General features: G+C 42.2%; 1 protein-coding gene across 1 annotated transcript in view; it reads left to right on the top strand.

The window, feature by feature from the left end:
- IMPG1 (interphotoreceptor matrix proteoglycan 1) overlaps positions 1-27,460 on the top strand; it is a gene marked incomplete at both ends in the record, with an annotated part of 117,319 nt that overhangs the window by 40,258 nt on the left and 49,601 nt on the right. Inside the window, 6 exons of the mRNA XM_081093551.1 lie at positions 766-918; positions 6,804-6,862; positions 11,010-11,030; positions 12,165-12,412; positions 14,023-14,099; positions 15,028-15,110. Of these exons, the coding sequence (XP_080949677.1) occupies positions 766-918; positions 6,804-6,862; positions 11,010-11,030; positions 12,165-12,412; positions 14,023-14,099; positions 15,028-15,110 (641 nt within the window). The remainder of the gene's footprint in view (positions 1-765; positions 919-6,803; positions 6,863-11,009; positions 11,031-12,164; positions 12,413-14,022; positions 14,100-15,027; positions 15,111-27,460) is intronic.

Genomic DNA, 27,460 nt, shown 5'->3' with positions numbered 1-27,460 from the left:
GAGTGTGTGTGTGTGTGTGAGTGTGTGTGTGTGTGAGTGTGTGTGTGTGAGTGTGTGTGTGAGTGTGAGTGTGTGTGTGTGTGAGTGTGAGTGTGTGTGTGTGAGTGTGAGTGTGTGTGAGTGTGAGTGTGTGTGTGTGAGTGTGAGTGAGTGTGTGTGTGTGTGAGTGTGAGTGAGTGTGTGTGTGTGAGTGTGTGTGAGTGTGAGTGTGTGTGTGTGAGTGTGAGTGTGTGTGTGTGTGAGTGTGAGTGAGTGTGTGTGTGTGAGTGTGTGTGAGTGTGAGTGAGTGTGTGTGTGTGAGTGTGTGTGAGTGTGAGTGTGTGTGTGTGTGAGTGTGAGTGTGTGTGAGTGTGTGTGTGTGAGTGTGAGTGTGTGTGAGTGTGTGTGTGTGTGTGAGTGTGTGTGTGTGTGTGAGTGTGTGTGAGTGTGTGTGAGAGTGTGTGTGTGTGAGTGTGTGTGTGTGAGTGTGTGTGTGTGTGTGAGTGTGTGTGAGTGTGTGTGTGTGTGTGTGTGTGTGTGTGTGAATGCTTTCATGAAGAGCACAGTCATAAAATGACTATGTTCTCAAAGATTCAAAGTAGTTCATTCATTGGAACTTTGGTGCTTTGTCTCAGTGAAATTCACAGGCCACTTCTAGTTAGTAGGACTTTCATTCTAAAAATACTAGAGCCTTCATAATCCAATTCTTGAGACAAAATCAATAAATATTGTATAATATTACCATTTGCTTGTGATGTATATTAATAGAAGACCTTTTTAACTTAGGAAAGAGAAATGGAATCCTCTGAGGTATCCGAGGGCCCACCGGAGCAGAAGGTGGGGCTGAGCATCTCCCTGGCAAACCAGAAGTTCAAGGCAGAGCTCGCTGATGCCCACTCGCCATATTACCAGGAGCTGGCAGCAAAGTCTCAACTCCAGGTGAGTGAACCACAGCACAAGTCTAGACTCAGAATCTGGGAGCCAAGAAGAAACAAACGTTTTTGGTTAATAATTCCACCTTCTTGTGCTCAGGCATGCATTTTTAACCACTGCAAAATAAACAAATACACCAAAAGCTGCAATGGGTCTCAACATGTTAGGAAAAAGTGGCTCTCCAGGAAAGTTTTCTGTTCCAGCTTTTCCACCTTACAAGTCCTTCACATTTAGATTTTCTTCATATAGTAATAGGTTGTAAATCGCATTTAGCGGAAAGCCACTGAGCAGATATTCTAGATGTCTAAAATGTCCGTGTGGACACCAGCTAGGGAATATGCTGGGGTGAAATATGAATTTTGAATCCATGTGACCTTGTCTTCCATAATATTTCCACTTTTGCCGTCTGATGCCGCTTAAAGAAAGGGCAGTTTTCATGGGTGACAGGCAGAAGGCAGTTATGTCATCCATGACATCCAGCACTAACCTAAGGACCTGCCCCAAGATGTCTCTTCCATCTCTGACCATCATCCTATCTGCCTATCCCTGATCAAATTAAACGGCTCTTCATTCCCTGCAGGAGAATCCAAACTACTCTGCTGAACATGGCAGCTGAATGACATAACACCCTGCCTTTCTTCCCAGCCTCATCTTAACACCAGTTCCTTACCATCCCCCTCCTTTGCACTCTACTTTCTCACCGTTAGTCTTTATAACTAATGCCTCCTCCATCCGGAATGCCCTTCCCTGAGATTCATTTTGCAAACATCATGAAAAATTCTCTCTATCCATTCTGGGTTCTCTCCTCTGGGCTAACGCCTGAGCCCACTGTTGTCATAACACGATTACTCTGTCTTGAGATTGTTTGTTTATATGTCTATGGCCTCTGTGGTCTCCATTCCTCCCTCCTTGTCCTCCCACCACCCTCACTAACACCGGCTATGAGCTTTCCCTTAAGGGCAGAAACTGTTGCTTTCATCTCAGTAACCTTAGCTCCTAATACAGAGCTTGGGATGCAGCAACTACTCAGTACCTGTTTGTAGAAATTCAACTGAAAATAGAAGCATCCATGAGGTTACAAAACTGTGAACTATGTTTGTGGACAGCCCAAGCATCTATTGAGCAAGGCCAGGGGACAAACAGGCTCCACTTCTCATACTCCAGTGCTTACCCGCTGTCAACTGGAGAGGAGCTAAGAGAAAAACATTCATAACCTCCAACCTCTCCCAGCATCAGCATAGTCAATAAAATGTAGAACATCATTTCTGCAAACTTCAAAGAGAAAGCATCAGCATGGGGTATTTACGAACCAGAAAAGTACTTAGACATGGACTATTAGATAGAATGCATTTTTAAAATAGTCTGTTATCTTCTATTTGCTCTTTGAAATATTCTCTTCAGCAAATCCTTAGCATAGTCAGAGTAATGTCAGAATTGGATAATTGGCCATAGGCTGTCTTCACTTCACCTGTGAATTTTCTAAGCACCTAGAACTACCTGATGTGGAGTAATACAATTAAATTATAATTTTTTAAAGATCTTAGCTGTGGTCTTGTTTCTGCCAAGAAATAGCCATAAAGATTTGAGGATCACTTCCCTGACCTTAGATTCCTCATTTAGAAATTAAAAATGACCTCAAAGTCCCTTTCCAAATCTACTTCTATGTAGAGAAATAATACCACTGTACTGGTCTTAATGTTTTATATGTATTAACTCATTTCATTTTCACACAAATCTGTAAGTTAAGTGATATTATTTCTTTATTTTTTTTTTTACAAGTCAGGATACTGAGGCAAGAGGAAATTAACTAAATGCTCAACAATGGCCTACTAGTAACTGGCAGAGCCAAGACGCAAACTCAGGCAGCCTGGCACCAGAACCCCTGCTCTTAGCCACTATGCTCTAATTCCTATTTTTCCCAAATACACATATGTATGGGGAGAGGATTTTGTATCAAATAAACATGCCCTTCTAGCCTCTGAAATATTCATTAGTCAAGGAAGAGTATATCTCCCTTGGTCTGGTTGCAGAGACCTGCTGGTTCCATTGCACGGGCCTCTGGCTTCTCTCAGATGGACCCCCTCCGCTTCGAGCATCTGTTCCCCTCCCAGGCCCCTGGGTAGTCTGGACACCTCAAAGCCAGCCGTCACATAACCAACCAGCCTCGCCTAGCACTTGCATTAGCACAGTCATTTGGACCTAATCGGGAATTAATGGGCAGTGCTTTGCAGTAATTTAATTTCCACAATAAACTTAATGAGCAATTTAATACAGATGTCAAAAGGAATGCGTAGTTGTTGTCTGAATGCTTTCTCCTGTGCAAACATTCAGGAGAGCTCCACACAGCTGGCTTTTTATAGCCCCGTTAACGTACATTCCGGCAGCATCCGGGAGGCCCCTGTGCATTTAGTGTTATTAATAAGGTCAACTGGACACTTAATTAGTAATTTAGTGGTTAGTGCTCCATGATTGGAAGGTTCCCGGAAGATTATTTAGCAGAATTAACTGAAGGCCTTTGTCATCTCCTCCCTAGACGCCTCCCGCACCCTCCTAAGCAAAGCTGCTTCTGAATCCATCAGAGGCAGGTTCACAAAGAGGACACAGGCACAGGCAATAAACCCCCCCACTGGAGCCGCTGCCGTGAGCGCCCAGGAGGGGAGGACAGCTCTCCCGGCCATGCATCCTACTGCCTAAGCTAATAGCTGTGGGATTCCACGGGAGCCGTTCTGTACTTGATTGATTGTATCTGCATGCATCACAGCATCTCTGGTATCCTGGACGAGAAAGAGAGATGAGTTGGGGTCTGAATCTTCTGCTCCAGAAGCTATCGCTCATTCTTCAACATCCAGTCCTAGGTGGGGTAACTGGGATGGCATGACCAACTTTTTGGCTCAAAACTATTTGTCCAGGAGCAGACCTGGAGCATGGACACAGCTCTCTCCCACTGGCCCCATTATAAAGACCAGCTCTGCAGAACACGATCTCCTAGCTAGCTCATGGAGGGGTAGGAGTGACACCACAGAAACATTCCACGCCCCCTGTCGCTGACCGCTACAGGGACCCTCTTCCTGTCCTTCCCCGAACTGAGTCTTTCTAAAACAACTACTGAAGGCTTACTCTGCCCCTGCCAGGCTCTGTGCTGTGTGGCCCTGGAGGAAGTCAGAGATCCTGGGCAATCAAGGAGCTAGTAACCCAGAAGGAGGCTAGTAAATAGACAAAATATCGCTGCCTCTCTCCCCACTCTGTGTCAGGTATGTGTTGTTCCTTACAGCAGCCTTATGATATAGGTGTTATTACCTCATTTTGGTTAAGGGAACCAAGATTCAAAAAATTAAGTAATAAACTCAAGGTCATACAACTAGAAAGTTGAGAACCAATATCTGAACTCGAGCTTATACATTTATCTCCTCATCATCCAAGCTTATTCATTTATCTTCATCACTGTAGTTGCTACACACAACATATTTTTAAATTGAGGGAAGAAAATATGACTAAGAAGGTAAATCAGTCTGCTGAGAAAAAAATAAATCCATGATATATTCCAAAGCCCAATGTAAGTGATTTGGGGATTATCTGTGCATCGCCGCTCTAGTCCTTGGCATAGATAATGAGGATTTGGCAGTAATTTTAGATACAGTGACAATGCAGTGGCATGTTGGCGAGTTTAGGCAGAAAAGATGCACTCAACTTGATTAAACAAAATGTGCTGGGTCCCTACTATGTGGATGACAATGTGGTAGGCACTGGGAAGGAGAGAGATAAAGATGAATAAGTTAGACATGATCCCTGAGCCCAAGGAGTATAATCTCTGTGAGGGACACACATGCACCTCCCAGGCAGTTTAATGGAAAATACAGTAATATGTCCTAGAGTGGTAGGGAGAAGAAATAACTGAACCTTACTTCAGGGCCCTACAAATGCTTTTCAATAGAAAAGGTATCTGAGCTGTCTTTGAAAGAAGGGTCGGGGGAGAGGGGTGGTCAATGAACAGAAGGTGGAAGATGCACCTTGGTCTAAAAAAAAAATGTATAGATGTCTGGAAGAAGTGCACATTGTATTTGGGGAGGGACAGTGGTGAGTTTAATGTGACTAGAGGAGACAATATTGGCCAAGGGGGCAAATGGCAGGAAGTGCAAATGGTAAGGTACCCGGGGAGAGAGGGTAAACTGTGAAGGGCCTTAAATGCCATTCTGAAGTATTACTAGTAGATCTTAGTCAATGGGCAGTGCAGCCCATCAAGAGATTGTTAGTGAAGAGTGACAGATATGGAATGATCAACTTGGAAAAATATTGTAGTCAAAAAGACATCTCCCCATTTTCCCCCACCCCAACTCATAAAAAAAAAGAAAGAAAGAAGAAGGAGGAGGAGGAGGAGGAGGAGGAGGAGGAGGAGGAGGAGGAGGAGGAGGAGAAGGAGAAGGAGAAGGAGAAGGAGAAGGAGAAGGAGAAGGAGAAGGAGAAGGAGAAGGAGAAGGAAAGATTTATCTTCAGAAAACCATTTTGGTAATACAGAAAGGGCTTTAGGGAGGGGCATGGGAATAAGAAGAATATGATGGAAACAAAAGGCATGTAGGATTCAAACAAACAGGCGAGGTGACTGGATGTGAGGGGCACAGAGGAGAGGTATCTGGGGATGCTGGGCTCTCTGGCATGGAAGGTGAAGGGTGTTCCCAATCCTGACTGAGACAGAGCACCCAGGAGGAAAGGCAGACTTGGAGGAAGAGAATTACCCAGGTTTGCGACTATGTAATTAGTGACAAAGGTTGGGATATTCACGTGGAGAACTCCAAGTTGTATGTCAGGTGGCCATTGAAGCCATGGGAGGAAATGGGATCCCCAAGGAGAGGCAGAGGGAAGTGGGCACAGGGAAGGGAGGACAGGGCCGAGGCCCTATTCACCTCTTCAGCCTCCCTCACGGTCACCCTGCTCTCCCTCCCACGCTTCACTGCTAGACTGTCTTGTCTTCCTCTTGGTTTGCTTGCCTCCCAGGCTTCATACAAGTAAGTAGGATAGGTAGTGCCCGTTCATCTATGTGACAATGTCTGGAGAGCCTAGCACAGAGTCCATAGTCGAGCTAACTGAATAAATGGGAGAGTGAGTGAGATGAGGTTGAGGATGCAAACTTGCAGAATCTTTACAGTTTCAATGGAGAGTGAAGACAGGAATAGGATAAAAACTGACAGAGTTGTCTGAGAGATGGGAGAAGAACCAGGGGGAAAAAGGGCAGGGAAACCACAGAGAAAGAAATAAAAATGTCTTAGGATTTGGAGAGAGGCGAGACAATGGCCTAGAGAGAACCTTCCCTCCTGGGGACTGAGGGGCAGAAGCAAGACTATTGTAGGTTGGGAAGTAATTGAGTATAACAATCGTGAAATATTCTGATAATATGCCTCATTAGCAAGGTCAAATTAAATGAGAAAATGTATTGTAATTTCACATAAATCTAAGAGCCAATGTAATATATTACATTAGAATCTGCTACTAACATTTTATTTAGGTAATTTGACTTTAATAATTCCTTTAACACTGTAGATGTTTCCAAATCATATAGTTCAATTCAGAAAATATTATAGCTATTCTGTGTGTATAGATAAAAATACTGCGGCCAAAAAATTTTCTTCCGAGTACCAACTTGAAGTTGTTTCGTGTTTTATGTAAAGTAACCACTAAAGCAAGTCAGAACTATCCAATTACAGCTTTCCAGCTTTAAAATAAATAGCAAAACACTTTCCTCCAGGTTTCTGAAATAACTAAGAATAAATCTGGCCTCGATCATTATATCCTTTTTTATTTTTTCCCCTAACTCATCAAAAGTATTTAGTCACTTTCCATTAATTAAGACCTTACCCAGTAGAATCAAGGTGTATTTCATAATTTTTTTCTCTCTGCAGATGCAAAAGGTATTTAAGAAACTTCCAGGATTCAAAGAAATTCATGTGTTAGGATTTAGGTAAGTAAGAGAGCAGGACTCTTATCAATTTTTAAGTTACTTTTTTCCTAGCCTCTTTTAAAGGTGATGCCATGAGGATTATAAAGTCTCCTTCCCTCCAATTGTTTAGCTCTGTCAAATCCCAAAAACTGAATACATTTCAGATAAAGGAATTATATAATTAGAACCTGACCCTAAGTCAGTGGTTCTCAACCTTCCTAATGCCTCGATCCTTTAATATAGTTCCTCATGTTGTGGTGACCCCCAACCATAAAATTATTTTCGTTGCTACTTCATAACTATAATTTTGCTACTGTTATGAGTCATAATGTAAATATCTGATATGCAGGATATATTTTCATTATTACAAATTGAACATAATTAAAGCATAGTTATTAATCACAAAACAATATGTAATTATATATTCAATATGTGTTTTTTGATGGTCTTAGGCGACCCCTGTGAAAGGGTCGTTCGACCCCCAAAGGGGTTGTGAATCACAGGTTGAGAACAGCTGCCCTAGGTGATGCTTTAAGGGGTAGCGCAGGAGCTGTGTTCCTTTCTCCCTCTGGAGTCAGAAACATGGCTCTCTCGGAAAGCTCACCTGCTATCCTTGGCAATGTTATTAGCAAACCTCTTAGAAAAATTCCTCAGTACAGACAAGTCAAAAAAAGGAGCAATTGGTGTCTGATTGCCTGGTTGCCTATCGATGCTAAAGATCATCATTGCTTAAACCAATCAAGTGTGGTGGTTGCCAGAGGGAAAGGGTTGGGGGGGAAAGGGAATCCTAATGTATGGTGACAGGAGAAGATTTGACTTTGGGTGGTGGGCACATGGTGCAATATACAGATCTTGTAGCATAGAAACCCACACCTGAAACCTGTATGATCATGTTGACCAATGTCCCCCCAATCAATTTAAGTAAAAAAATAAACAATTAGTTAATTTTAAAATTTGAAACAATAAGTAAATAAAATAAACAAATCAAGCTGAACCAAGAGAGCTAATAACAGTAGTGCCTACAGCGGAGTGGGGTTGGAGGAATGGGGTGGACAGAGACAGGGGTGGAAGCAGGACTTCCCAAAATATTTTATGTTATTTTGACATCTGAACCATAATAATATATAGTTCCATGCAAAAACTATTAAATGAAAAAGTATTATAATAATTATAAAAATTGTTAAGTGAAAATTTTCAATAAAAGAAATGAAATAATCAAATAGCGCCACACTGCAGCAGGGTCCGATCATATTCCCTTGGCAGGTCTTTATCCGTCAGCACCTCAACATTCTAATGTGGGTTCATAATTTTTGGCAAGATTTGTGCGTCTTTTTCTTAAGTTCTCATTATTCAAAACATCTACAAGTGGGGCCACATAGGTTTTACTTTTTTTCTTAATGCTCCGCAGGGTGAACATCAGCCCTGGTATGACAGAGTGTGGTTCCTGCCGGAGGGGATTTGTAAAGTGGGTAAAGCAGGAGTCACCCAAGTCCTTCCCGGCTCCCTTACCGTCTCGTCTTAAAGCATAAAGGTGCCCAGAGCCAGGGTGCCACACACTCACAAAGCATTCCTCTGGGGGAGCTCCACCAGTTTATTTCTTTTGAAGTTATCAGGCCCCCTGATGTGCATAATCCCAGAGGAAGGAAACATTGAAAAGTGAAAGTCATAAAAGATGAAACCCTTCCTATTTACCAAAGCAGACTTGTTTTTCTTTATTTCAACATGCCGCCCCACAGTATCCCATGTGAAATCAGATGGATTAACAAAAATAAAAGGTGATGGGAGGCTATTCTGCATAGATGGCAAGGTCTTCTGGATAAACCACTGCAGTTAAAGAACACATTTTTAATTTAAAGCTGTTAAATGATAGGAACGTTTTGGGGACTTTTTTGGTGAATGTTCAAGTGCTCATTATTTCCTCCTTTCAAATAAATGAAAACTAATAATAATAAAAAATATATTTCAGAACAAAATAAAAATGTTAGGCTGATTAAATTTTCAAGGTAAAAAGTTTAAAGATATATCCCTTGAAGCTGCATCTTCCCCATGTGTTTATCTCTGTAGGAATTTATTCTTATTTCTTCCAAAGATGCGTATAAACTAAATTTGATCACATTTTCCCAATGATTTCTATTATGTAATAAAGATTTAGTCTCCAAGAAGGAAAACACATTTGACCCAAATACAATAAATGCTATGCTGTGAGTACCACAAACTTTTAATCATTAATAACGATGCTCAGCATATTGTAAAGTAAACTCATTATGAAGGAAATTGCTTTCTCATGGAGCCAGGAGCCTACAGAAGGCCTAACACCCTATGTCTCCTAGTACTGTCTTCATGTCCACTCATTCATATAAAACCTGATCTACAATTTAATAAGTGCTTTTATGTCAGTAACCTCATTCGATTATCTCAATACAACTGGGAACTAGTTAGGACATCTATGATTAACACCATTAAAGGGATGAACGGTGAAAGATTCACGTAATATATTGCTTTATCTCTTAAAGCATATATGGGAAGCTATTAACAATCATTCAATCTCGTTGGAGGGTATTCTCCTTCAAAGACTCGCACACCAGTGTCCATAGCAGCATTATTTGTAATAGCCAAGAACTAGAAACAACCCAAATGTCCAACAGAGCAATAAATAAACAAATTGTGACATATTCTTACCATAGACTACTACTCAGCAAAGCAACTATTGGAATACACAACATGGATTTGCCTCAAAATAATTAAGTGAACAATGACAGATCAAAGGGAGTACATTATGATTCCACTTACATTTAACTCTAAAAAAAAAAATGCAGTTGCTTGGAGAGGGTGAGGCAGAGAAGGAATGGAGGGAAGGATTACACAGGGTTACCAGCAAGCCTTTGGGTGATGAAATGTGCTCACTATCTTGATTGCCATAATTGATTCACTGGTGTACAGGAGTGTCAATCTTATCAAATTGCATACCTCCAACATGTGAAGTTTGTTTCATGAAAATTATATTTCAATAAAGCAAGCTTTAAAAATGAGCAGGACTGGGGTCTTAGCCCAGAAAGCCTTGGCCTCTCTCAGCAGCATCATGGATTACAACTATCGCTGAAAGAAAGCAGGAGGCGAGCTCTGGATGAATGTCAAGTTAGTACGGAAAGAATTCCCTTCCCTCAGAGCATCCCAGTGAGATGGTCATAGATTCTCTCTTGTGTTCCCAGAAGGAAAGAGAGTCCATTCAGTCCTGTTATATCAAGGGATGAAAGCAACATGAAACCCCATCCCAAAACAAAAAATGTATAGTGCCTTTGTTGGCAACTCTCATTTGCAATGAAAAAAAACTGAATATAGCTTCTAAATTAAATTCATATGTTTATTTTGGAGGAGTCCAAAATGTAGTTGTCAGTTTAGTGACTAAATGACCTTTTTGCAGGCATGTGTGGGTGGTCAGGCTTGAGGTCAGGCAGGCCAGGATTTGAATCCTGGCTCTGCCTCTTTCCACTGACAAGTTCCCTCTCTACCTGTTTTCTGTGAAAAAGGATTGATTGTGCTGTTGAAGAGATTTAAAGAGGATGCAAGTGAACTGCCTGATGCAGGCCACCCATTCAGTTAACAGCTGTTTGTTTTTCTTGCTACCAGGTCCATGGTGAATTGTACCATTCCCTCAAGGTTTACTGATTACAGCAATTCAAAAAACAATCGTCAACAAAACAACAGCTCCAGAGTTCAGCCTCAGATAAATTACCTTCAGAATTAAACTAAGCATTTAATGCTATTCACAGGGTCCAGAAATTAATTTATAAAATACATTTTAAAAACTTCCTGCCACCAGCACCACCCAAAACTGTAAAGATGTCTAGGATATATTTGCAGTCTCTTTAGGAGGAATATGAGCAACTCAAAGAGTTTAAGACCAAAAGTACATATAATCTTTGAACTAAAGCTCAAATCCTAATCAGAAACATTAGATCATGATGTTTACTTTCCGAGATGTATATGGTTCTCAAAGTTTCCATCCAAATTCTGATAAGAATTTATATATTTCCTTCAAAGCTTTGGACAAATATGGACGATAATGGAAATAATTTTTTGTATATGAAATGATACATTGAATGTCTCCATAAATTTCATAAAAATTTTTACTTCCTTGCATGTTACCATTGTGCATGATGAAATGAAGACCAAAGAAAGAAAGAGATGGGTAATTTGGACTTTTCTTTTTAATTTAAATTCTTTATTGTTTAAACTATTTTGAACTTTTAATATTTTTAAATATAGTACTTTTTTCCCCATAAATGTATATGCTGATCTTTTGCAAATAATGTTTACATATAAAATCTAGGATAACTCAATGATTTTTTAATCATTTCTTATTTAAATGGGAGTAACTGACCCATTATTCAGTAGTGGGGGATGGGGGGTAACTCTCAAAATCATTCCATGAGATAAAACTCAAAATCTAATTAGAAAAACATAAAGGCATATAAGGGTGATGCAAGCATGCTTCACAAAAATGTCATTTATGATAGGAAATTGTGTGCCTGAATGCATACTTGTACATGAAACTAGCCTGTCTGGATTAAAGCCGAGAAACTAATTTGCTCCTTGGTTGCAAGGTCATTTGACCTGGGAAAGGGCCCACTAGATCTAGGAAAGCTCAGTAATAAGAATCCAGCTTTGGCTCCTATAATTGACTAGGGAAATAATGAACTACAGACTGACTGATGTGTGGCCCAAAGAACTGCCAAGGATACACATTACCAGTTCCTGTGGCCTTTAAAACACTTTGCATCCCTCTGAGTGGACTTAGATGAGAAGGTACAACCTGATCTTAGAGGAAATGGTTACAGAGAATTTGATTTGATTTTCACATGCAAAAAGGCATTGAGTTAATAAATATTATAATAAATATACTTTGTCATATGCTACTTCCCTTTTTCCTTTTTCACACCTTCTTTCCAAGATGTTATTTTTAAAGCACCTTGGGAGAAAGATTATGTTTACTTTAGGGTTTTTAATTTTTAATTTATAAATACTTCTTGGGAAAAAAAGTAGAAGAGAAATATCTTCTTGATTCAGTTAGTGTTCCCTCTTTAATGTGGACTTACCCCTCATCCTGACATTCTAATTTAGAACTAAAACACATATAAAAAACTACATAAAATACATGTCAATTTTTTGCCACATTTCAAATTTTTTATAAACATTGAAATTACTTTGGAAGTGGGATATTCAAGAGGTTTCAGCTATCCTGAAGCTTTGTAGCATCATAGTAACCATCTTACCAAGGCATAGAACAATGGCCTTGAGTGTGACGTGTCCTCTGCTTCTACAGTTCAAGCTCCATAGAGGTGCGACTTATGGCCATCTTTAAGAGAGACAGTGCCGAAGCAAAAAGTCCTGCAAGTGACCTGCTGTCTTTTGATTCCAACAAAATTGAAAGTGAAGGAGTCCTTTATGGGATGACAGAGGAGGACAAGCAACAAGAAACCTATCTCACAGCTTTAGACCTCAAAAAGCTGATCAGCAGAGCACTACAGGAAGAAAAATCCTTGCACGTGGGGACAATTCAGTTCACTGACGGTCAGTTGGCAATTTCATAGTTCTGGGTTTATCCTCATTCTGACAGAGACTAGGAGTTGTGAATGTCTCATGGTCACTGTCATTTTTATTGGGCCTTGCAGAATCTATCATTTCTGTGACAGGCACATCATGTATGGTATCATTTCTGTCTTTCCTCACTCCAACCTGTGTCTCATTTGATGAGTCTTTGGTGATCACTTCGCACCAAGAATAGCTCTAGGAGAAGCCAAGAATGTCAGTCAAGTCCAGTTCGACCACCCAGGAGAGCCCAGGGAGAGAGAGCAACCCCTGGACAGTTCTGTTCCCCTGGCAACACCCAGATTCCCTTATTAGTAATGGATCAAGTCCCAAAAGGAAACAGATGGCACATTCAAATTAGGGTCATGTGAGACTAGTTTGATAAAGGGACTATTTATAAAGGTTTCCCTAATGTCCAAAGGAATAGGACAGTTCCTTGGGCCTAGAAGCAGCAAGGGCCCATTACGACCTCCTGGCCTGAAGGGTTGCTTAATGAACTAAGCCAACTAAGCCATCCCCAAAAACAGAGGGCAAGCAATCATTGACATGCCCCATATAAGACAACCTCCTGGGGCAGAAAGTAGTGGGAAGAGAAGAGGAGTGTGGATCTAAAGAAGTCAACCAGATAATCAGGCACACTCAAATCTTCAGTGGGTGCCTGGAGGGACCCAGGAGCCTGGGACTCAACTCCTCAGTAGGCCCAGTACTCCTGGCTTAATAGATGGACAACTGAAATGCCATTTTAGTGTGACATGGCATGAAGCTAGCATTCTCTGCCACTTCTGTCTCTCTGGCGTCTATAGTCAAACTCAACACTGAAAAGCTTCACAAAAACCTGTTGGTACAATGTGCAGGGTAAGTGAATCTACTAGACAAGCAAAGGTGGACTTCAGACTCATCTCAGAGACCATCTGGTTTGTTTCTTTGTTGAATCCTCTAGGACAGTGGTTCTCAACCTTGGCTGCACAGTAGAATCACCTGGGAATCTTTTTAAAATCCTGATTTCTGGGCCTCATCCTCCGGATATGCTGTTTCTTTGTTACTAATGTTGTGGCCCCACCCCATAACAAAGAAACAGAATTTCCAGAGGGTGAGGCCCAGAAATCAGGATTTTAAAAAGATTCCCAGGTGATTCTAATGTGCAGCCACGGTTGAGAACCACTGCTCTAGGAGGTTCTGAGAATCAGGCTTTGGTTTGAAGTAGGACTCTGCAAATGGTTCTTGGTTGCAGTATTTATTCGAGCCAGTTCTGTTAGGTTTTGTCAGTTCAGTGATGTTTTCATCCTCACTGGCCTAGCCAATCAGCCTGTCTGCTTAGTCCAAATCTGTACAATAAAACTAAACACCCTAAAAATCCACCTTAATAATTGCTCTTATCACGTAAGCATGCAAGACATACCCCTTGCATCTGTCCTTCAATTTATCCTTCAGATCAATGACCCTTAGCTTATGTGATGACTCCTTAATGATCGGTTGCACCACTCCTTAAGAACTGATTAGTGCCACACTTTCCACCCTCGCTGTTTTACTGCCCAAACACAAAAGGAAAGTAAGAAAATAAACACTCAAATCTTGTGATTTTTCATCCACAGAAATTGTTGGGTCATTGCCTGGCTCTGCTCCCAACACCCGGTCAGTGCTGCCGACACTCCTTGCTGGTTTCACAAAGGTGAGTTTGTTGTCCTTTTGTTCTTCAAATAGAAACAAGGCCTCAAAAATATTCCAGCAACAAAGAAGACTGAACAGAGCAAACTCCCCTCTGCAGTACTTAGTGCTTTTTATAGGCAGTAGTTGATTACCCACGTTCCGTATCGGTATTCGTAAAACACGGAAAATGTGTATACACTTTAACAGCTAATAGGTCAATTTTGAAAATGAAATGTCTTCTAATAAACACTGCCTTTATACTCATTCAAAGGGTGTGTATACTATTTTAAGGGACACCCTAAATTTTAAAGTTTCCTTCACTGTAGTCAGATCTTTGTTTCAATTAGAGTCAAGATTTGCTCTGTTTTTGATAAAATAAACACATGTTCATAAACTGAAAAGAATACTTAAAGCAGAATATTTTATTTAACTTCCAGAAATAAACATAATTTACAAGTTGGTTCTTAAGGTCTTATCTATATACTGGTATTTATTTATGGGGATCTCATAAGTACAAAATGACATCTTAGAAAGTAAAAATAATAAATTCAGTAATAGTTTTTGTTTCATTTAAAGCTATGGTCATTTAATTTATGCCAAAAGTTGTCACTGGGGTATTCATAAATGAAAGTGCTGACTAAGCCTCTTTAAATAAAGAATTCATAAATTCAAACATGATAGACATAATTCAAAGTATTTCAGTTATGAGTTAACTCTGCATAGGCAGAGTCAATTAGCCACCCCAATAGAGTTCATATTACCACTGTATTGGTGCATGCATCCTGTTTAGGACATATTTCTCTATCAGAACCTATATCAGAATCTACAGTAGATTCAAGTCAACTATACTGACTTGCTTAAATTTAAATGAAAAATATATAGATTATAACCCTTCTCATATTAAAAAAAAAAGTCCCTTCTCCACATGTCTTTCTATATTCATTCTTCAGGATGCTACTTTGAGTCCAGAACTTCCTCTTGGTCAGCCCAGGCTCGAGACAGTGGACAGAGAAGGACACAGTCTACCTGGTGAGTTTTTCCTTCCCACAAAGTCTATGTTAGATAACAACATCCTCTTTGAGAAATCCATGTATGACACTACCTCAAAGACCAGTGACAAAGCCCCCCTAGACCCAGAGGAGCTTTCCTCACCCAGCACTGACGACAGGACAGCAGGCCATTGACCCACCCTCCTCTGAAAAGGAGGACACCCTGCATGTCCTTCCCTCCGCTCTAGTCCCCAGGATCACAGGGAGCACTAGCAGCCCTTTCCTCGTGGACCTGGGGAGAGAAACTCAAACCAAAGCAGCTCCAACAGCTACCCACACAGAACAGCCATCTCTACTGGGCTTCAAATCTGATAGTCCATCAAGACAAGGTAGGGCACAAGGCCCAAGTCCACAACGAGGGACTATGGCAACACAGGATTGGGCCTTCACAATCAGTATATGGATTCCTGTTTGCCACAGACAGGCTGACCATTGATACTGTCTGTTTTGCTACATGTGTTTCTTTAGCACTGGTTAGGTCATACTGTTGTAATGTATCCCAAGAATCACTCAAGGACGCCTCAAGAAGTTGAATTAAGGAGTCACATTTATTTCGAAGCTGGGACTACGAGGGGGCAATTTGCTCTCCAAATCTCGTAGTGGTTAAATGACCACAACACCAGATTTATATAGGCAAAAATCACAAAGGTATTGATTACATCTCGCGGTTATGAATAAGGAACCTGGTTTGCAAAAAAAAGCAGTTTGTTACAGAAGCTAGATTGAGCCGATTAGTTATCTACAAATATTAATTATAATTTTGGGTCTTAGGACCACTGAGTCAATGGAAACACATTATCTGGAGCCACTGGGAAAATTTAGAGTAATTGTGCAGCCGTGGTGTCCAGGTACAGAGGAATGTGTTTTCTAAAACCAGTATGACCACACCCAATGGGGTATTCACATTACAATCAATAGGGTATTCAATCGAATGGGATGATTTATATAATTCAGAAAATCAAAATAACTTTTCTATTATTTTAGCAAGCAAATAATGACAGAAGCCAAGTCAGCAGGGTTAAAATATTAAACAGCAATTCCTACCAAGCATGGTTGCCACCATGCTTCAATATGTAATTGATCCATAAGGGTGTCAGCAAACATTTAAATCTTCTTGATTCACTTCTGAATTTCCAAACCTGTTCATTTTTGAGGCAATAGGGTCAAACATTCTCACAATTAAAGAGAAATCTTTAATAATATATGAAGATCTTTAAGAAACCCACCTGAAAATTCTGAAGAAGAGTCTATTTAGTGCAGGAAGTAGCTGATTTAGTGGCTTCAGAAACCTCTATGCTTCCCACTTTATACAGTTCTGTGATGAAATCGTAAGTAAAAATGTCTTTAAGGAAACCTGAACCCCAAGATGCAAGGTGGTTAAGGATACATTGCGGTCCGAAGTGCAAATGCCGGTGGAGATGTGTTATGGCTGATATTTTTAATAGGATTGTTCCTGTCTTAGAGCTCTTCTTTACAAAAGTCTACAGGTTTTGAGTGGTCCACTTCAATCCTATTTTCCTCATAAACCCTGTATGCAATTAGTATGCAGTTTTATGGAATACTACGTTTTTCACAAACACATACATGTCACAACAGCAGAACCACCTGTACAGATTATATTTTATTTACATGATTACCAGTGAATACATGTTAAACAACATTTGTTACAAACCAATTCTGCAGTTAGTGATTTAAAACAACAATAATTTATTTTCCCCATAAATCTGAAATGTGGGCAGGAACCAGTGGCAACAGCTGTCACTCTCTTAAGGGCCAAGAAATAGTGTCACTTGCTCACTTTCTAGTGACGAAGCAGCCATGGAGCCCATCTTGATTCAAGAGGAGGGAACACAGAACTTATCTCTTGATGGGAGAGCTATCAAAGAATTTATGGCCAATTTTAATCAACCACATTTCACATCAACCACCACTATATTGATTTTTAAATCATTTGAAAGTTAGTTTGATAAAACAAAATTAATCTTTTGGTGAAACAATTGATATGAAGCGCTCACTGGATATAATAACAATATTATATCATAGAAACTTATTATTATAAGATCAGCATTTCAGATAGATTCATAAAAATAATAGTATATCTATGATGAAAGTATTGTATTTTCAAAATTGCTTTACTGTTCTCATTTTATTTATACATTCCTTTTATTCATGAATATAGCATAGATATAATCTAGTTAAGTTACTGTGTTTCACAGATGAGAAAACCAACCCTAGAGATGTGAAGTCCTTGCTCAAGGTCACACTACAACTGGTTGCAAAACCAAGGTCATTCAAGTTTCCTCCACCTATCTACACTAATAAAAGAGAAACATGGTAATTGGCGTACGACCGCTACCCTTCCCATTGGCTAATCAGCGAGATAAGCAAATTAACTGGCAGCCAAGATGGCGGCCGGCAGCCAGGCAGCTGATTCGAACAGGGAGGCTTGCTTGCCTCAGTGATGGAGGAAACCAACGTTCCCCGCCTGCACTACAGGCCTCTGAGCCTGCAGTTTAAGAAACTATGTAACAAATACCGCAGGACTTCAGCCAGCGGGATCGCAACATTGTAAGCAAAGGCCAGAAACCTACTTTCAGCAGCGGAGGCCTAAGAGCTGGAGCCAAGCCTCAAGCTAAAGCTGGCCCAGAATAAAAAAAAGAAAAGAAAAAAAAGGAGTGGTTGGGAGCTTCAGTCACCCCCAGCCTGAAAACAACCCTCAGCCCCTCACCCAGACTGGCCAGGCACCCCAGTGGGGACCCCTACCCTGGTCCAGGACACCCTTCAGGGCAAACCAGCCAGCCCCCACCCATGCACCAGGCCTCTACCCTATATAGTAAAAGGGTAATATGCCTCCCAGCACCGGGATTAGCGGAGCTGCGAGGCCTCCCAGCACCGGGATCAGCGTGACCGGGGGCAGCGCCCAAACCCCCTGATCAGCCCTGCTCTATGTGTGACAGGGTGCAGCACCCCAACCCCCCCCCCCCGCCCCCACAGGCCCTGCTCTGTGTGTGACAGGTTAGAGCCATAACCTCCCCATCAGCCCTGCCCTGAGTGTAAGAGTGGCGGCGCCCCAACCCCCTGATCGGCCCTGCTCCGTGGGTGATAGAGGGTGGCTCCCCAACCCGCTGATGGGCCCTGCTCTGTGCGTGACAGGAGACAGTGCCCCAACTCCCCTATCGGCCCTACTCTGTGAGTGACAGGGGAGAGCTCCTCAACCCCCTGATGGGCCCTGCTCTGTGCATGACAGGGGGTGGCGCCGCAACCTTCCCATCGACCCTGCCTTGAGTGTGACAGGGGGCGGTGCCCCAACCCCCCAATTGGCCCTACCCTGAGCGTGACTGAGGGTGGCATCGCAACCTCCTGATCCGCCCTGCTCTGTGCATGACAGGGGGCGGCGCCTCAACTCCCCAATCGGCCCTGCTCTGAGCCCGACCAGGGGCTGCACCTAGGGATTGGGCCTGCCCTCTGCCACCTGGGAGCAGGCCTAAGCCAGCAGGTCGTTATCTCCCGCGGGGTCCCAGACTGCGAGAGGGCACAGGCCGGGCTGAGGGACCCCCCTCCCCCCTGAGTGCACAAATTTTTGTGCACCGGGCCTCTAGTTATACTATGTTTGGCTTAGTATTATATATATATAATACTATATATATTTATATATATACTCATCATTAAATTTATATATATATTTAGTATATATATAAATTTATATATATATATACTCATCATTAAAAATATATATTCTCTCAAACTTACTTTGCCCTCAAACCCAGCCTCTTCTTTCTCTATTTCATATGCTGTCTTTTTTATTTTATTTTTTAATAGACATCTGGGTCTTTACTATCTCACCTCCTAATCACCACAAAGTTTCACAAGTTTTCACTTCTAATCACAGATTACAGCGATAGAGTTTTCACAAATGGTTTCCTAAGTAATCCATTTAGCAACCTCATTTCCATCTTCATTTTACTTGATGTTTCTGGTGTGTGGTGCTTGTTAACCACTCTCATCATGAAACTTCATTTTGGTTCTCACAAATGACTTCCTTCCTGGTTCTCCCACTCCCTGACTTTGACTCCTCCTCAGCCTCCTGCAGTGGGGCCTGTCACTAGGTGTGGGGGTTTTTTTTTATAATTTGTTTATTAAAATCCCACCTTATTAAAAAAAACTGTGATGAATTACAGACATGCATAAAATACAATAAGATTTTATTGTTAAAGACTTGAATAACAATGGAAGAAAAGATAAAACAAAAATAAGTCAGATGACAGAGTAATGAAAATGCTTTGGAACTAGGTAGAGGTGGTAGTTACACAACATTGTAAATTTATGAATTTACAATTACTGAATAGTTAATTTTAAAGTGGTGAATTTTATGTCACATTTCACCTCAATATGTCTTTTTAAAAATCAGTTGACTATATAGGGAAACTTGTGTACAAAATAAACTTGATAAAGCTCTTTCAACTTGTTTTAGGTGGCTGATGCATTTGGCTGGGAGCTTATTAGCAGACTGTGCAGTGAGGATAACACAAGTCATATAATTCCGTGCCTGCATGCTTTCAGCATGGTAATGGCTTAAGAGAAAGGATTTCTCCTAAGAATCCTCATAAGGGAGAGAATCCTGTCTGCCATTAACCTCCCTCTGTATAAAATCAGTGTCAGGTGTTTCCTTTAAGGCCCTCACTAGAGATGTGTAATGAATGCCGGAGCCCAATTTACAGCACTTCTCTGAGGGGCTGGGTTCTGACGGTCCACCTTAATTCCAGGATTGATTTTAGAGTATCTAGAGGAATGAATGTGCTTCATAACCTTCAGTCAATGCTCTATAAATAGATATTAGATCTCATAACTGAGTTTTTGATTAGTATTGACCAAGAAGCACTATATTTGCTGACATGAGCCTAGAGTGCAAATATTCTGTGGCCAATTAAGGGCAGATCCATATGCTTTCATAATCAGCCCAAGTGGGGATAGAAATGACTTATCCTAATGAAAAATGAAGTCCCTAACTAGGAAAAATTCTTGATAAAACGGCATTTCAGTTACATACATGGAAATGGGAGGGGGGAGAACACTCTAGACAAGACTGAGTGTTCCTCCCTCATGAAAACAGTTCTGGGTCTCACCAAGGCACAGGTAAAGGACAACTAAGACTCCAAAGTTCTGCACCATGGAATTGCTGAGGTAATTTTAGCCTGGAAAACTTTTAAGGTTAGTGTCACCAAACGCCCACGAAGCCATTAAAATCTTAGTAAAGTGCTCATAGAACTCTCCCGGCTTAAGCAGTTTAATGTAGTAGCTAATCCTCCTGAGATAAAGTACTGATAAAATATGCCCCCAGAACACTAAATGAATTGGTATCTTGTATAGAATTCTGAGATCTTCTATTATTAATATTTTAGGGCAGTTTATCCCAAGCCATTCTTTCTTGCAGAGCCAGTTACCTGTTAAAATTACTCCTGTTTCATATAAATAAAAGTCATAAACATATAGGAGAAACTCTACATTCTTCCTCCACATACATCCAATTTGTTCAAAAATAATATTAAACCATTAGGATAGAAATTTCTGTATAGTTTGTTTTAGGTGTGTGTAGGCAGCAATACATTTTTCTTTTTGCCCATTAGAACGATCATCTCATCTATCAAAACAGAAGCTCTTTAGTGTTCTTCCAAATTACAGACTTTTTCACTTGCTAGACATTCCATTTGAAATGTCAGCCTTAATAAATTGCAACATTTTAAGTGGTGAAGAGGCAAACTTTAGGCAGAACTATCCCGCTGTCAAACATTTTGTTTTTTATTCCCCTGTATTAGTTTGGGTTCTCCAGAGAAACAGGACCAATGGGAGCGCTTATATATGTATAAAAAGGTTTCATCTAATGAATTGGCTCACGTGGTTAGGGAGGCTGAGACGTTCCAAGATCTGCAGTCAGCAAGCTAGAGACTCCAGAGAGCCGACGGTAGAAGTCTCAGTCCAAGTTCTGGGCCAAAGGCAGGAGAAGGTCATGTCCCAGCTCAGACAGCCAGGCAAAGCATGGATTCTCCCTTACCCGTTCTCGTCCTACTCCAGTCTCCAGACGACTGTACGAGGCCCACCACATTGGGGAGGGCAATCTGCTTCACTAATCTACTGATTCAAATGTTAATCTCATCCAGAAACACCCTCACAGACACCCAAAAATAATGTTTAACCAAATATCTGGGCACCCATGGCACAGTCAAGGTAGCCATCACGCCCGGCCGGTGCGGCTCAGTGGTTGAGCGTCAATCTACGAACCAGGAGGTCATAGTGCTCTCCAAATTTTAAGTCGGGGATAGTCAGTGCTCTGCCCCATATTTTGGCTCCATATTGAACGATAGTCCTCCACTTCCCTGCTGCACCTGCTGCTAAACCCTCACTCTCTCAGAATTCCAAACTTTTCCCCATTCCCTCTCCAAGGTCCGATCCAGTTTCTTATGGAGAGTAGTGATCTATTTAATCTCCTTTGAACATTTTACTGCACAGTGACCACATGTTTCTGAGATAAATGCTGCCGTTTCTGCAAAAGCAAAAGTAGGTAGAAGCATCTGTCGTTAGAAATTGTAGCTTTCCCTTCCTCCCAGGCTCACGGTCCTTTATAAGAACACACTCACACACATACTTAGATGATGCTATGTTTCAGTAGCTCTGGCAACATCTCACCTTAATGCCACCATTTCTCCTTCTTTTCTCTTTTCTCAAGGAGCTCTTCTCCTTCCACATCACACTAAGTTCATTCTCTGGTTTTACCTCCTAGGGCACTAGTGCACATTGCTTTCCGCCAGGGCTCCACAAAGCTTCCCTGCACATCCTTAGCTGGGAGATTGGTCTATCATCAGTGAATTCTGGGGGCACTGGGGGCCACGGATCCAAGGAAAACTCTGCATGTGCCGGTAAACCAGAGTCAAAAAGGTTCACTTAAGTAGCAGTGGATCTCTGGGATGCTGTGCTCATTCATTTATTCATTCAACAGTTATTTAAGTTGTACTTATTAGGTGCAGGGGATAAAGCAGACACAGTATATGACCATCACGGTCTGAGTCTTCCCCAAAACAGACCCTGAGATGAGGATTTGATCATAAGTAGCTTGCTGCAGAGGTGATCCCAGGAAATGCAGTAAAGTAACAGGGAACTGAAACAGGGAAGGAATGGAAACCAATACAATCAATTCGCCCTGTGGCTGCTGGAACTTATTCGTGGTGCACACATATATATAAATATATATATATATATATATAAATATATATATACTAGAGGCCCGGTGCCCTCTTGCAGTCTGGGACCCCTTGGGAGATAACGACCTGCTGGCTTAGGCCTGCTCCCGGGTGGCAGAGGGCAGGCCCAATCCCTAGGTGCAGCCCCTGGTTGGGCTCAGAGCAGGGCTGATTGGGGAGTTAGGGCGCCGCCCCTGTCATGCACAGAGCAGGGCGGATTGGGAGGTTGCGATGCCACCCTCAGTCACGCTCAGGGTAGGGCTGATTGGTAGCTTGGGGCACCGCCCCCTGTCACACTCAAGGCAGGGTCAATGGGGAGGTTGCGGCGCCACTCCCTGTCACGCACAGAACAGGGCCCATCAGGGGGGTTGGGGCTCCATGCCCTGTCACGCACAGAGTAGGGTCGATCAGGGGGTTGGGGAGCTCCCCCCTGTCATGCACAGAGCAGGGCCCATCAAGGGGTTGGGGAGCTCCCCCCTGTCACACACAGAGCTGGGCCCGTGGGGGGGGGTGTTGGGGCGCTGCACCCTGTCACACACAGAGCAGAGCCGATCAGGGGGTTGGGGCACCACAGCCTGTCACACACAGAGCCACAGGGCAATCAGGGGATTGGGGAGCTCCCCCCTATCAGGCACAGAGCAGGGCTGATCAGGGGGTTGGGGCGCCTTCCCCTGTCACGAACAGAGCAGGGCGGATAGGGAGGTTGTGGCCCCGCCCCCTGTCACACACAGAGCCGCAGGGCGATCAGGGAGTTTGGGCGCTGCCCCCTGATCATGCTGATCCCGGTGCTGGGAGGCCTCGCGGCTCCGCTGATCCCGGTGCTGGGAGGCATATTACCCTTTTACTATATAGGTTAGAGGCTTGGTGCACGTGTGGGGGCCAGCTGGTTTGCCCTGAAGGGTGTCCTGGATCAGGGTGGGGGTCCCCACTGGGGTGCCTGGCCAGCCTGGGTGAGGGGATGATGGCTGTTTGCAGCTGGTCACACACCATTCATGGTGGGGGTCCCCACTGGGGTGCCTGGCTAGTCTGGGTGAGGGGCTGAGGGCTGTTTTCAGGCTGGCAGGTGACTGAAGCTCCCAACCGCTTTTTTTCTTTTTTTTTTATTCTGGGCCAGCTTTAGCTCTGAGGCTCCAGCTCTTAGGCCTCCACTGCTGAAAGCAGGTTTCTGGCCTTTGTTTACCTTTTGTATTTGAAACAATGTTATGATCCTGCTGGCTGAAGCCCGATGGACTAAAGCAGGTTTCTGGGGTTTTGTTTTGCTTCTATATTTGTAACATAGTTGCTTAGATTTGCAGCTCAGAGGCTGGCAGTGGCAGGTGGGGAACGTTGGAGTCCTCCGTCACTGAAGCAAGCAAGCCTCATCTTCGCTTTAAGCTGCCTGGATGCCGACCGCCATCTTGGCTGGCAGTTAATTTGCATATCGCCCTGATTAGCCAATGGGAAGTGTAGCGGTCGTACGCTAATTACCATGTTTCTCTTTTATTAGATAGGATTATAAAAGTTTGCTGATACAGAGAATATTATAGCACACAATTTATAAATAACAAAATATGTATACTCTTTATTATTAATTCTATAAAGCCCATTGATTCTCCTAAGAAAGTAATATTTAAACTGAGATCTGAGTGGCAGGACGGCAAACATTAAAATTGGAGAAGGATGGTAAATTGGGGAGTTTAGGCAGAAGAGAATGGCTGAAGCTGGCATATTGAAGGGAAGTGAAGAACCCCAGTGTAGCCAGAGCACAAAGAATTAGAAGTAGAAAACAATGAAGTTCTAGAAACAGAGCTTTATAAGCCTTGTCAAGAATCATTAAACAGTTTTAAGCAAAGGAATGACACATGTAATTTAAGTTGGAATAGATCTTCTGCCTGCATTGTGGAGAATTAGCTGGAGGTGGGCAAATACAAGTAATCAATTAGAAGAGCAATCCAGGCTAGAAATGGTGATAGCTTGGACTTGGGTGATAGAAGAGAGACTGACAGAGGTGGATTGATTTGAGTAGTATTTAAGAGGTAAACCATTTTGAAGAATTCTGAGGCCATGAATAGCTTCATCAAGGAAGGCTGGCCTGATTAATGAGCAATATCTGTTAGAGGCTCATCCGTGGGAAGGGGTAATATATGTGTCTTCAGTGTCAGCACTAAACCAGGGACTGGTTTTTGCCACACCTCTCACTGTCCAAAATATTGCCTTTCTGTTACCGCTTTATGATCGTGAGACTAGTAAGCACTGTCAAGAAATGCCAGCTTTCACTGGTTCTCGGATCTGTGACATGGTCCCTTTTAGTATTTCCATCCATTTTTGTGGCTCACATTTCCATAACTAGGAAGGTTAAGTATCCATTATTAGCAGTGCTTTTTATTGATCTGTCCAATATTTTACAGAGAAGAGAAATGGAGAGGTCGATAAATACAGGAAACTATGCCACATGAATAGATAAATATCATGATTCATGAGGACTCAGGAATTCTCTTTGTGACCAGCTTTAGGAAACTATTTCCAAGGTTACTTTAAATCTATAGAGCAAGTAGCATAGCACTTGACTCTCCTATGCATCCCAATTTAAATGATTTTTTTAAATATATTGTTTTATTGATTTCAGAGAGGGAAAGGAAGAGAGAGAGAGAGAGAAACAACAATGATGAGAGAATATCATTGATCCCCTGCCTCCTGCACACTCCCTACCGGGGATCAACCTGCAACCCACGCATGTGCCCTACAGGGAGTCAAACCGTGACCTCCTGGTTCATAGGTCGACGCTCAACCACTGAGCCACATCGGCCGGGCTACCCAGCCCAATTTAGAGGTTCCATTCTAAAAACCCAGTGGTTTGGGTTTTTAATTCTAGGTTTTTGGCATCTGTCATATTTTTTTACTTTCAGTTTAGCATCTACATTCCATCCCTTCTCATTTCTTGGAGTGGCCGCTGACAGACTGCAGGAGTTGGATTTGTATCCTGCCCCCTGTAGCTGAGATGCCAGCCCCTCCACATTGCCAGGCTCAGTGAGAAGTGTTCTCCACACCACAGAGCCCTGAGGAGCCTGCAGTCCCGCAGGTGTTACCTGGGTGCCTCTGGGCTCAGTTCTGGGTCCTTTCCCACTGGCGGGAGCTGAAACAATGAGCAGAAACCTATTGAGCACTAGTCCCTGGATCTTCCCTTTGTGGAAAATAGCTTTAATGACAAGGAAAATGTCTCTGCATGAATAAACCCTTAAATGCATTTCAAAATTAAGCCATTATGGCCATTTAACAGAAATCTTAGCTTTAAAAAATCCCTCATTTACCAAATGTGAAAAATTGAGAAAGTGCTCAGAAAAAAAAAGACAAAAGGAAGAAAGAGATTAAGGTGACCTTGATGGGGGAAATATGGGAGGAAATACATCGCTGTCAAAAACGCAACCCCATCTCTAGGATAAGAATGCACCGTCACATATGCCTGTGATGTTTCCAAGACCTAGGTTTAGGGATAAATTAAAATGCCGCGCTGGGGAACTCAGTACCACTGCATTAGCATTGCTCAGCAAGCAGAGAGAATGGCTCTGAGAAAAGATTACGCTTACCCTGAGCCACAGTGCACTTTCCATTTATTCTCTCTATTTGAGACCTACACACATGAAATAAGTACAATGTAAGATTTATCTATAAAATATAGAGACTACTTTGAATTTTTTATGTAGACTAAACATATATATAGAACAGCTTAGGTCAGAGGAGAAGAACATCAGGGAGAAGCAGAGGCACCAAAGAAGGCATCCCTGGAGCTTTCCGTGGGTCCCGTGGTGCACACGACTTTGCTGAAGGGAAGGGAATGACGATGCAGGTAGAACACGTTTCATAAGCAAAGAGGCAGAGGGTAGAGTGAGATTCAGAGAGGAATGCAGATAAATAAGTAGAGAAGGGATATGTATTAAGCAGGGCCTTCAAGTTGGGGGGAGAGTTTGTTTCGAGTTTTCAGGAAATAAAGGGGAGCGATGACAATGGAGCTTAGGAAAGTAAATCTGGCCACAGGTTGGTGCATAAAAAGTAGGGCAGTGAGGGATTTTTGTCCCACATCTAGTGTGAAATTTTGGGGGCAGAAATGAGGGTAGAATCAGAGGGAGGAGAGAAGAAAGAAGAAACACAGAGATTTATTTTTTAAAATAAAATAAACCAGAGACAACTTTGGCTAATGGTGGATGGAGAAGAGTCTGGATCACCATGTGGTTGAACACCTCCACATCATGTATGCTATACATGAGACACCCTGGAATTTAAAACCTAATGGAACACAATGAGCAGCATTCTCTCTCTCTCTCTCTCTCTCTCTCTCTCTCTCTCTCTCTCTCTCTCCTCATTCCTTCCCATTCTCCTCTTTCTTTCTTTGAAAAATCAGTACAAATCAGAGAATAGGGGTTTTTGATATATATTTGGGAAGGGCCCACTTAAATGGATTGAACTTTACATAGAAGTGAATTGGATTTTACATAGAGGTAAGTTAAATGTTCAGTATATGTATTAGTCAGGGTTCTTCAGAAAAACAGAACCAACATGGGGTGTGTTGGGGTAGTGGGGAGGAGAATGATGATGATGAGAGAGAGAGAGAGAGAGAGAGAGAGAGACTTTAAGGAATTGGCTCCTGTGGAGTCTGGCAAGCCCAAAACCAGCAGGGTGCACCAGCAGGCTGGAGACTCCGGGGAGAAGTTTGCTGCCAGAATTTTTATTCCCTCTGGAGAAGTCTTTTTTTTTTTTTTTAATTAAGAACTTCAGTTGATTGGATGAGTCTCATCCACATTATGGTGGTTAATCTACTTTATACAAAGTCTACCGATTTAAATGTTAATCTCATTTTACTGGTAAAAATACCTTCACAGAAACATCTAAAATAATGTTTGACCAAATATCTGGGTACTGTGGCCCAGCCAACATGACACATAAACTTAACCATCACCGTAGGTCTGGAATGAGCTCAGCAGGGCAGGTAAGAAATAGGGGGCGCTTCATACATTAGGTCAGCAGGAAAAAATGCAAAGCCAGGATTAGAACACGCAGAATCAGGTCATAGCTCAACAACTCATCTGACACAAAGAGCACGCAGGGCTGCCTGTGGAATGCCCTCAGTC

The sequence above is a fragment of the Myotis nattereri genome, assembly GCF_964212035.1.
Source record: "Myotis nattereri genome assembly, chromosome: 6".
NCBI classification, from domain to species: Eukaryota; Metazoa; Chordata; class Mammalia; order Chiroptera; family Vespertilionidae; genus Myotis; species Myotis nattereri.
This window is presented reverse-complemented; position numbering and strand designations above follow the sequence as displayed.